The 12,833-nt window shown below is 38.6% G+C and overlaps 1 protein-coding gene across 5 annotated transcripts in view; it reads right to left on the bottom strand.

Annotated features, from left to right (window-relative positions):
- Positions 1-12,833, bottom strand: part of NALCN (sodium leak channel, non-selective) — a 369,956-nt gene that overhangs the window by 120,241 nt on the left and 236,882 nt on the right. For 4 of the 5 annotated variants that reach the window (XM_037729607.1, XM_017503589.2, XM_017503587.2 and 1 more), the window contains one exon: positions 3,700-3,774. The exons of the other annotated variant lie outside the window; for it this stretch is intronic. In XM_037729607.1, coding sequence (XP_037585535.1) covers positions 3,700-3,774 — 75 coding nt within the window. The remainder of the gene's footprint in view (positions 1-3,699; positions 3,775-12,833) is intronic. 5 annotated transcript variants of the gene reach the window in all.

Raw genomic sequence — 12,833 nt, forward strand, 5'->3', positions numbered from 1 at the left:
GTCACATTCCTAACGCTGGATTTGGCCAGATTCCTGCACCTCTATCACTGGGTTATATTCATACCCTTTATTTCACATCCGGGGTTTTCTGCTTTACTTCTTCCTTCCTTTCCATTCTATTCCGTTACTAGCACCTTCTCACTTTCTACCACCGTCTCACACCCTTAGCTCAAGGGTGGCCTCTCCTCTCCCAGCACGAGGGCTGCTCCCTCTTCCTTGATTGATTCCTACTGCGCGCTGCATGTTAGCATCCCCATTCCAGAGGTAACTGGCACTGGTTTTTTTTTATTCTTGAAAAAAATCTATGAACCAACTTTTATATATTAACACAGTTAAAAACACATCTGTAACACAAGACATTAAAGTCACTAAAATGTCGCTCTGCTGCAAGCCTGTTATGTTGGATCTGAGGAGGATCATCACTCCAAGAAGATCACTAAGAAGAGGCACCTTGAGTGGTTTGCCATCATGCGGCAAGGTCATAACTCCAGTGGCTCTGATTAGATCCTCTGAGGTTTGAGAGGAAACAAAGAACTGACCTGGATAGTTTTAATGACTGGGTTGCTGCATGCACCTCTATTCCTCAGAAACCATCCTTCCTTTTAACAGCTCACTTGGTGAATATAACGATGCCTTTGTTATCTACAACATTATTATTTAAAACAAATAATTAATAGTCCTATGAGTGCGCCTCCACAGTATGCTGGACTCATGTTTGGCCTTTATATAGCTTTAGTTTGAATCAATGTAGTTTAGTGGTTAAGCCTGTGATCCAAATTCTAGCTCTGACATTTGTTGGCTGTGTAACCTGGAGCAAGTTACCTAACCTCTCTGAGTCTTAGTTTCCTCATCTGTAAGAGGGACATAATAATAATACTTGCATCGAATGGGTTGTTTTGAAAAATAGGTGAAAATATAAAACACTTGATACTGAGCAAGGGTTCAACCATTATCACCAGACCCATGAGAATCTATAGACTGGCAGAAGTGGTAAAGAAGCAAAAAGGTTGAACTGAACAGAGAAGAAATTTGGAATGTATAGTGCTTTCTGAAACTTGAAACATTAAGAAAATCAAAGACTTTTTTTTGAACATTTCCTCCACTCTACGCTCTGTCTGGGAATAGTAAAAATAGCGTATGTAAATATAAATCTTAAGAGCTGGATCTGTACATGGACAATTTAAACAAATATTCAGTGTAATAATTTTATTGTTTTTTAAAAAGAATCTGTAAAAGGCAGCCTAAAGTTTCAGGTATCTACAAATAATTTCAGGTATCCACAAATATACACACACTATGTGTGTATAGGAAAGTGCATGCATGCGAATGTGCGTGTTCTTAAAAATATACAAATGAGCCCTACCTTTAAGGCCAAGATCACTGAAAATAAGAAAAATCAGGGACATAAAAAATGACACTTTTTAAAAACTAGTGAGAACACAAAACATAACCATACAAGAATGAGAGAAAGTTAACAAGGAACACTTTAACTTAGTTTAATAATATTTGCACGAATTAATTTCAGGTTCTATGAGTTTCAAGTATGAAATTAATAGAAGAATTTAATAGCTACATAGTTTCAGTCCAATCATGAATAAGGAACAGTGTAAAAAGTACTAACACAGATGGAATTGCTGCTTTATTTATGATTGGAGTTTTCAATGCTCAAATACCCAGAGTATATGGTCCAAATTGTAGGCAGGAGCAATTGAATAACCAGTTCTGATGTACAGAATTTCCAGAAACACAAAGCTTCACTAATATCTAGCAAGTGATTAAAAGCCATTTTATAACTAATGACATTTACTTGAAGTGAAGAATCATATAGTTTGTTAAAACTTTAAAGTTCAGGAAGAATGTCAATGCCAATTAAAGTCCTGACTTTTTATTGTTGGTTTTTCACTTGGGTCAGATAAAAATAAAATGAAATGCCTATTGTGACAACTAGATATTTAGATGACCAAAAATTTAAGTAGGCTATGCATATATATGTATATATAAATAACCTAGAATATTGAAAATATTAACACTGCAAAATATCGTTAGGTTTGAACTCAGAAACCTAAAAAATTGCTACATACAAGTTTATTTTGTTGCTTTCCAGAAGAAAAATTATTTTACAAATGAGGGCTGGAATTATATGGTTATTTAAAAGCATATGGAACCTGGCAGTAGCACTGGTTAGAAAAAAATGGGATATTTTAAATGTTATCTATGGAATACATACTGTAATGTACTCTCTCAGAGGACAGCAAGTATCTGGGCATAATAAACATGGGATGAAGGAAAAGCTACAACTCAACACCAGATTTGTAAAGCATGGACTAAAGTGGTTCTACTGCAGCAGATTTTTGTTGGTCATGTCTAATCACATAGTTGGTCACTTTCAATTCTGAACTCACCTATTAGATATTTTTTCTGCAACAAGAAGCCACACAAAGTGTTTTCATTGATGACATAAAAGAATATCCCAACTCTAATTTGAAGAACCTATCCCTTCTATCACAGAGTGAAAAGATGTGGAAGACATCATCTCCAGCAGACCCGGGAAGATGCCCATTTGCCTGGGTAACTGTAGGGTGGTGAAGAACTCAAAATCTTCCTTGGTATGAGCTGAGTAGGAATCTTCATAACGTGTGTGTGTGTGTGTGTGTGTGTTTTCTTATTGATACCCTCTGTTAAAAGCATAGGCTTTAAAGAGAAGAGTAATAAAATGAAATGCCAAATCTGATCATAAGGTAGATAAAAAAATTAAAAAGGTTATACTTTTTGCTTTGTTAAAAATAGAGAGCTTTGGAAAATTCCAAATATGGAGGGCCTGCTTATAATTCCAAATAGAAAGTTTAAGAGCCATGGTTCTGTTAACATTATAACAGTTGTGGTTCTGTCAACATTATAACATTATAACAGTTGGGTAGAGTTTGGTAGCTAACATGTCAGCTATTCTGTCAGTGTTGGGGAGGGTGATACAAGAACATCCCACCCAGAGTCCCATTTTCTTGTAAGCTCTACTTCTCAAAGGGTCTATACTCTTTGATAGTGCCAAATATTCAAGCCAGATATTCACCATGCAACAGAAGCTATGGGAACAGTTAACAATACCTGTAATCGTCCTGCCATTAAGAACATAGCCTTCACACATTTCGAGTTTCATTTTTGGGGGTATGACTTTCACCACGATGACATCCAGTCTGTTTTCATACGTAACCGGGCACACATTTGATCACTTATTCTGTTATGTTTCTTATAATCACTATGGCCACCCAGACTAAATTCTCCTTTAGTGTCTAGAGATCAGGCAGATTGACCATAATATTTTTATGATGATGATAAAGAGTATTACATATAATTATGCAAAATGGCAATCTGGCCTTGAGGCGTCTCATTTCCAAACAACCTTCATTTAATGGCAGACAGAGAACACTCTCCAAATCCAATTTACTATACTGTGCCCATTTTACTTTTATTCAAAAATAACAAAACTATTTCTAGGATATTTATAGAGCAATAGAAAGTTTCCCTTGTTAATATTAAAGTTAAGCTTAAAAGAATACCATTTTACCACCTTAGCCTTAACTTATTAAATTTTATTTTGAGGCTCAAACTCTTCAATATTGCCTCTAAGCATATGGGTTGCTCCTGGATTTTTGCCCTTTTTCAAAAAATGTAGATTTAAAACATTGCCCATACATTACTTACTTGTTTAAGCTTCTTTAGGTCTTCATCAAGCTCTAAGTTGTCCAAAATAACAGCAACAAACAAACTCAGGAGGATCTATAAAATGGTTAAATAACAATGAAACAACCCACTTGCCATAAGTATCAAGATACTATATATATAATATAGCTACATAACATATATTGAATATAGAATTCATTAAGTGAAAAATAATCATGCAGTTATGAATCATTGCATAGGCATTTCAAGGTGTTTATCACAAATACATGAAAGAAAATACATATGTTCATTGAAATAATATAAAACGTCAATTTGCTTTATGAAGCCAACTTAAAAAGGAAATTAAGAAAAAGGTTTTTTCTAGCTCAACAATCCCACTTCTGAGATTATATTCTACAAAAGTGATCTGAACTACTGATGAAAAGCTTAATATACACAGGTGCTGATTAGGGAGTTGTTTGTAATACAGAAATACTAGAAATAACATCCAACCTTGCATGAATAGTTAATACTGTTGTAGAGATTTATGTGATAAGATACATGCAGCCATTATAAATTCCCATTGCGGTAGCTACTCTTCAAGATGGCCTCCAGCGTTGCTCTTGGCTCCTCGTTCATTCCTTTGTGTACCCCTCTTCCACACTGAATATGGCTGGCCTGTGTCACCAGCAGGTTGCAGAAATGATTGTGTGTGACTTATGAGACTATGCAATAAAAGACATTGTGTCTTTACCCTTGCTCTCTCCTAGATCACCTGCTCTGGTGGAAGAAGGTGCTATGTTGTGAGGATGCTCAAGCAGCCCTCTGGAGTGGTCCATATGGTGAGGAACTGAGGCCTCCTGCCAACAGCCACTGGAGTGACCCATCTTGGAAATAGGCACCCAGCCCCAGTAAAACTTCAAGGTGACTGCCGCTGTAGACAATGTCTTAACTGCAACCTCATGAGACTTTAAACTAGAAACACCCAGCTAAGCCTGTCTCAGATTCCCAACCTTAAGAAATTATTGAGATAATAAACAGTCTATTAGCTGGTAGGATTCTAATGTGAGGGCAATTTATTTCATAGCAATAGATAACTAATGCACTGGTTATCTTTTGCTATGAAATAAATTACCCACACATTAGAAGTTTTAAAGTGTTGAAAACACTTGTGTTATAATATTAAATAAGAGTGTATATGGTAGAAGCTCAACTATGCATATAATGGGATAACAGAGAAAATGCTTGAAGGAGGTACTTAGGAAATGTCAATGGCACTTACTTTTGCATATTGGAATAATAAATTTTTCCTTTTTAAAAATTTTATGATTTTTCTCAGTTTTTTTTAAGGATGTATGCTTCTTTTAGAACAGGTAAATAAAGTCAAAGAAAAAACAACAAAATTGTATAATTTAAAAAATATTTTACTTTCTGGTCCCTCTTCAACTTTGAATTTTCTAAAGTCCTACATTCATTTGATCATCTTTTTCATACCTAACTCATATTTTTCCCTTCAGTTTTCTTCTTAATGAATTATTCCCATTTGTTAAAGTTAAGTGGTTAAGCATGAAGGTCAGAAAGTTGAGATAACTCAGCCAGAGGTAGAGAAATTATTATGCAGAAGTTAATGGCTAGCTCTTTTTCAATTTTAATGAGTACATCAACATGATTAAATTGTGATGGGATATGCTTGACTTGGGACAAATGCCAACACCCTTCTTTTCAACAGCCATGCCCTTTGGAGTCTTATCAGAACTTGAAGAAGATACAGAACGATCTTTAGATGAGAGGGTTTTTATTAGCATCACCATGACTGGTACACCACTGTGTGTGTGTGTCATCAGGCTTACTCTAAACTAGACGTGATTCCAAATTGGAGATTTTAAAGTTAGCTCCATGTTCAGTCCATTTCCCAAGATCTTGATGACAAAATAATATCAGAAACAGAGTCTACCTTCCCTTGCCTTGATTTCTCACCTCAAATTCTGAGATGTTCACCTGTTGGTTTCCTTCTGCAGGCGGGGTTGTCTTATATTCCTTCTCTCACCCTGGAGTGCCGGAGCAGGCATTGCTCTGTGTCCTAATTTAATCAGGTTTCCTATCTCTCTAGCGAAAGTGCAAACAGGAATCCAAAAAAAAAAAAAAGGGAGCGGGGGTTGGAAGGTTCTCCTCCCTTTTCTTAGAACATTTTCCTTAGAAGAGTTGGAATTGTAAATTCTTTCCCTTTCTGTTTGAGATGTATATAAATACTTTTAAAAGCCAAATAAGCTTCACACCAGTTCTACAACCTAAAAGGATGTTTTCCTTGGGGCCTGTATCCTTGAAGTAATGTAAACATGAAGGAAGACAGAGACTCCATCTCCCCTTCTCGAGGAGGGTGGGAGTTTAGACATCTGGCTCCAAGTTGTAAACCTACCTACTTGTCATGGAAATAGGAGAAGTTTTAATTTTCCTTTGGATAAAGGCAATCGGCTCCCACAGATGGCCACCCCAGTTATTACCAGGTGAATTTAGGATAAACTATATTTAACAAGTGGTGTTGTCAAATCTTCTTACTTGGGGACTAGTTATTTCTGTCTTGAGAACACGTATGGAAAGCAGTGATATAAAAGTCTGAGGTTTTTTTCTGCCTCTGTGATCTCTTTAGCAGATTGCCAGTGATGTGCATCGCAGCCTGCGTTAATGCTTATTCAATAATAAAACTGGGTTCTGTCTCCTCTACCTTTAAGGAGAGGTTTCACGGGTTGGCAGGAGATTTTATTTTTAATTACGTCCCCCAAACCTGACAGATGGCAGGCTACTTAAGGACAGCAAGGCTATGTTATTCGATTAAATTCGACAAACAGTCCGTGTATGTGTGAGGCACTGCCTGGTCAAAAACATAAATACGATATTGCACTCACTGCAAAGATGTTTATCATCAGATTAAGCAGACATAGGTTGGTAGCCTGATAGAAGAGAGCACTGTGCTTGGAGCCAGAGGGCTTGGGTAGCAAACAGGCTCTACCAGCTATGAGCCAGGTGGCAACTGCCAGCCCACAGTGAGCTTCAATGCCCTCATTTGTAAAATGTTGCAAATGTAACAATAGCTCAACAAATTGCAGCTTTTTTTTTTCATTTAATTCTCCCCAAGCAACCCTGATATGTAGTATAGCTATACAATGTCTGAAAATATACAGACATAAAATTAGTTATGCAAAGCTAAAATAAATTTCTTGGTTTTCCTACAAATGAATTGAATTTGGTGCAGAATCCCTCCATTGCTGTTGGTGGCTGGAAACACAATCTGGTTACATCAATTCAATGTAGTCCTTTCAAGCTCAGTTACATTTGACTAAATGATCATTTTCCTTTAGGGGTGGTTTCAGGTCAAGATTATCCACTATAAGCTGGGTAATTCATCCTCCATCCCCCATCAGGGTACTGATGAGGCTGTTTCTCTCTGCTGACTTGGCCACCATCTCAGCTCCCAAAGCTAAGAGCTCTGATTCCCAGTGATGTCCTCCATATGCTATTCCTAGAGTCCTGGAACACAGTGCATGGAGTTGGTGGCTTCAAACAACAAACATTTATTTGATCACAGTTCTGGAGGCCAGAGTCCCAAATTGAGCTGTCGGCAAGACCATGCGCTCTCTGAAGGCCATGGGGGAGAATCCTTCCTTGTCTCTTCCACCTGCTGGTGGCCCCCATTGTCCCTTGGCTTGTGGCTTCATAACAGCAGTCACTTGTCCTCTATCTGCACAGTTTTCTCTCTGTGTCTTGTGCCCTTCTGTCTCTCATAAGGACACTTCTCATTGGCTTTAGGACCTACCCAGGTAATCCAGGATGACCTCATCACAAGATCCTTCATTTAATTACAACTGCAAAGACCCTTTTTCCAATAAGGCCATGTTCATAGGTTCTGTGGGTTAAGCCACGGTCATATCTTCTGGGGGCCCCCATTTAATCCACTATACTCTCTGCTTGGTCTTTATTTTTTTTCTGAGACAGGGTCTCACTTTGTCACCCAGGCTGGAGTGCAGTGGTGCGATCTCAGCTCACTGCAGCCTCCACCGCTTGGGCTCAAGCAATCCTCCCACCTCAGCCCTCAAAGTAGTTGAGACTATAGGTGCCCATCACCATGCCCAGTTACTTTTATTTTTGCATTTTTTTGTTCGAGACCATGCTGGTCTCGAACACTGAGCTCATGCAATCTGTGCATCTTGGCCTCCCAAAATGCTAAGATTATCGGCATGAGCCACTGCACCTGGCCTCCGCATGGTATTTGGCTTGGGCTGTTTTTCCCACAACAGATGTATCAGCTCTCAACTCTCAGGGAAACTTACAAAGGGCTGTCATTCCTCTCGGAACTAATGGAGAGTTGTTCTTGTGGGATATTCCTGGCCTCTCCACCTAGAACTCTCAGGCAGCTGCCCAACTCTGTTCAGGCTGCTCCTGGTCCATGAGGGGCCCACAGCAAGGTTCTCTCCCCATCAAATTCCAAGAAGAATTAGGGTCAAGTCTTGGGTGTCAAAACACACCTGAGTGGGTACCAACATTGACACTGCCCCAAAGTGAGGTGCATGGGCATCTCCCACAGAAACACATCCCCTCCTTCACTCTCTCTCCGTGACTGTAACTGTCTGTCCGTCTCTCTCTCTCCAGGGCTTTCTGTCTCCCTCATGTTCTACCTCAGAAAATAGTCTTATTTCTGGAAAAAGCAGAAAAGTGAAAGAAAATTGGAATGTGGATGGGAAGGGCAGCCACGCAAGTGTGAAAAAGAAGGACAGGAAATGAAGTCCCATCCAAAATTCACATATTGAGTTCTGTACCATCTGAAGCATTGAGCCCATCTGGGCACATGGGCCAGGGGACAGCTTCTGAACACTACTTATTGAAGATTATGAGACATGAGACCCAAGGAGGCTCTCTCAAGCCATGCAGATGCCAAGGAGAGAGCTGATTTTGGAAGAGAGCTGTGAGAAAGGCATTCCAGGTGGCGTGGTCAGGGCCTGGTGAGTGACAAAGTCTGGCCGGAGTCTGGCTTCCAGGCAGAGGGCTTGGGGGCTGGCGAGGAAGGCAGGGTGGGCAGGCATCTTGAGCGCCAAAGAGGTCATGGATGTGAGAGGGAGGCTGGAATAGTCACAAAGTGATGACATCAGTTTCTTTCTGCTAAATATTTCCTTTTAAAACTTCTGTGTCTTTGTGTGATTTTGTTTTGAATGCATGTAATGCAGCCATTTTAAACTGGCTTAGCTGGGTGTGGTGGCTGATGCCTATAATCCCAGCATTTTGGGAAGTTGAGGCAGGAGTGCTTGACCGCAGAAATTTGAGATAAGCCTGGGCAACCCCATCTCTCTCAAAAAAAAATTAGTCTGGCTTGGTGGTGCATGCCTGTGGTCCTAGCTACTTGGGAGGCTGAGGTGGGAGGATTTCTTGAGCCTGAGAGGTTGAGGCTGCAGTGAGCTATGAATGTGCCACTGGACTTTAGCCTGAGTGACAGAGCAAGTCCCTGTCTCCAAAAAATAAAAACAAACAACAACAAAAAATAAATTGGCTCACTGAAATAGTAACTAGACAGAGTTAAGTGCAGTTCAACAAAAGGTTATTAAGTATATAATGTTTTATTACCTTGGTTAAACAAAACAAAACAAAACAAAAAAAACCAGTATATTTTATACATTTTCCTTGGGAGAAGGAGAAAAGCCAGCCTCAGGGCAGAAGAACAGAGACAGCTATGGCATGCCAGCTGCACTGACTCCTCATGGCAGATGCATTGGGTATTTGCTGTGGATGGGAGAAGGCACGACTCCTAAAGAAAGAGCATTGACTTTGCTGGGAAAATGCTGTGGGACTTTGCAACAGGAAGGCCCAAACTTACAGAACTGAGAACAAACTCTTGGAGAGGGGGCTGGCAGCAAATTTAAGAATTATATAAGAAAGTTTGAAGTTTGCTTGAAGTTGGCATAAACCTAATTTTATTCAGCAAATATCATTGTTTAGGCATAATTTTCCAATTAATGTGACAATGGGGTGACAAAAGCACAAACTTTCAAAACATGAACTGGTTTGAAAAAATGTATGTGTGTGTGTGTGGTGGGGGGGCTTGAGTTTCCCCGAAGCCCTATTTGAATGTGGACTTTCAGCTTGATCCTCATCTCCCTGTCCCTGGCATGTAGGGCACTGTGATAAGGTGACAATTGGCACTTAGGGTGAGCGATGACCAAAGTCTGGTCCAAGGCTTTGGCTATGTCTTTGCAATGGAAACAGAAGATTCAGGAGGTGCAGGGTGGGTCTGTAGCTGATGGCCAGAAGGTGAAAATGACTTTGTAGTTCTTTTCTCACACACTCTCATAAGGTGACAGTAACCACTGTGATAAAGAGGTAGAAGTGGAGGAAGCATGGCAGCTTGCTGTCCATCATATTTCATTTGTCAATGATACCCAGTGCACTGTAGATTTGGATGGAAGGAGCAGGTTGACCTGGTTGTCAGCCACTTGCCCCACATGGTATGGAAAGTCATGGGAATGGGTGACAAGCACTAATTCTGAAAGGAAGAACCATTTCTCAGTTCTCTGAGTGTTTCCATTTGTTCTATTTTTACAGAAAGCTGAGGTAAGGCTCATTAGTAGTCAGAACCCATTACAGTGAATGCTTCCTTAAGTTAATGTTTACCTCCAGTGCCACGTGTTGCTGTGCCAAAAGGTTTTCTTATAGCCATTAAATGTGATTTAGAGGTTTATATTAAAACAGTATTGATGTCATAAAGGAATTTTATAGAGACTTGCCACATTGAATCACAAGAATGTCATCACATGTATGAAATACTTTTACGTTTGCCCTTTGCCTGTCCTAGATTGTGCAACTAATTTGCCTTGCATTATTTATTTCTTAATATTTAGATTTATGTAATATTTCAATTTATAATGCAGCAGGGCATACGATGACACTGTTTTTTTAACAATATAATTTCAGACGAAAAAGGCTAATGACATCATCCTTCATTTCCTCTTGAACTCTGCTAAGTACACGCATGCTTTCAACACATTGGTGTTTAGATTGTGCAATGCTGTCAAAAAGAAAGTCAAATATATATTTTTTCATGCATTCACTACTTGCCACTTTTAACAGGTCTATAGCATTTGATCATATTAATATACAACATAATATTTGTTCTACTGTGTAATATACAACCGATGTATGTATCCACTTTAAAATTTTATGATCAATATTTATACATTATCAATCAGTGATGTCAATGAAAAAGTGGAGAATAACCAAATATTTCAGATATCGAATTCTTTATCTCCTTTAGATTATAGCGCCCGTTGCCAAGATATGTTTAGAATTGAAAATGCATTCAGTATGGAAAATGCCACATTGTCAGTCCTACTGAAGTCCTGGGAAGTCTCTCTCAAAATATTTATGAATGACATGACGGATTTTTAACCTTTCAGCTGAGTGGATTTCAAAAGTGTAATCTTCCAGGTTCAATCTGGTGCCTGCGCCAGGGTACAGGTGTTTGATTTCTCTGATATTTCTTATGACTCTCTTTCTCTAATACCTCCTTTTCCCCTTCCTCCTCTGAAATGGCCCAGATTCACCTCAGTTAAGGGTGTGGTAGTTATTTGCTATGTTCAAGTTTTATACATTTAACCACAGATACATTTATTTGTTCTATTTGCCTACAATAAATTTCAGTCAAATTCAATAAATTACTGAAATAGTTGTGTTTACAAGTATAATCATTTCCTCAAATTTTGCTGTGACACAAATCATTCTGTCCAACATACTGTAGTGCTCATTCCCTCAGAATAAGACTTTTGGATTAGCATGATTCAAAGAGCTCAAAAGTGTGATTTATTTTTGCAAGAGGGCAGCCTTGTCATTTCTAATGGATTTTCTTGGTTGAAAATTTCTCTCCCTGTAGCAACATATTCTATTTTACATTCTCTCTGACTCTGCAGATAGTCATGACCTTAGCCTATAGCTTTCTGTTTTCATTTCTTTTTATAAAGTTTAATTTTACGACTTTTCCCTTTTATATAGCTTAAAGATGGCCTTTTAGCTGAAATTTCACCTTTAATCTCATTTCTTTCTTTGTTGTGAACTTTATTAATAATTCCTATTTTAAAATTATTTTCAAATATATAATAGAAACACAGCAGGAATCAATGTCCCACAATCTTGCGTTTTTCTTTTCCTTTTTACCATTTATAATCACTCTATCCTCAGCTGTCTTGCAGCCTGTAGTATGAAACAATTTCACTTTTTATATGGGTCAAAAAAAGTCAAATGTAATCAGAGCAGTGTAAAATGGGGATACGTTCAACACAGATGCACTTTTAAATGAATTCTATAAAATCAAGTTATTTAATTTACACTTTCGAATGCCCATTTCTGTCAGCAAAATATGACTATTCTCAGCAAGCTGCCACTACCGAGGCAAAATCAAGAGATTGCTGTGTTAATTTCAGCACTTCAAAGGTAACAAAAAGACTACCCACAATGAACGCTTAATTATATTCTCTTTTCAGTATTCACATCACAGGGCTTTCCTTTGAAACAGTAATAGACAGAAAAACATTGTGGGGAAAAATGGAGTCTTTCAACTTGTTAGGTCTTCCATAGTCCTTATCCCAAATCATTGGCAAGGGTGGGGAAAAAGATGAATTTGACAAGCATGCGATAAACCGCAATCAGTCAGGACAGAAATACAGAATATATACCTGGCGGAAGAGAGAGATATTTGAAAGGAACAATACATGGTGGTTATGAATATGCATTTGCTGTATACTTAAGCTTGATTTTCATTGTGGGCTGACAAATTGGTGCCCCCAGGGGTGATGAAATAGCCTGCTGTTCTTTATTCCAGAACAAGCCACACATTTTGTTTTTCGCTGCTTAGCACATGCCTGTCCCTGAGAAGACTAAATCAGGAGCTTACCAAGTTGTATGACACCATTGGTCAGTGTGAACAAAAGACAAATCAGAGCTTGTAGTTTACAGACTTTCTCTCTCTCTCTCTCTCTCTCTCTCTCTCTCACCTATTTGGGTTAAAATGCTTTGTAGTATTTTGTAAAAGGAAACATACAATTAGATTAAAATGCTTATTTTAAGGTAGGTTCAGCGCTAAAGACAGGCTTATGGAATAGAGACTTTAACATGTGAAGTTCAGTTTTTAGGGGCATTCAATG

This window comes from Cebus imitator, unplaced genomic scaffold, assembly GCF_001604975.1.
Source record: "Cebus imitator isolate Cc_AM_T3 unplaced genomic scaffold, Cebus_imitator-1.0 Scaffold312, whole genome shotgun sequence".
Lineage (NCBI taxonomy): Eukaryota > Metazoa > Chordata > Mammalia > Primates > Cebidae > Cebus > Cebus imitator.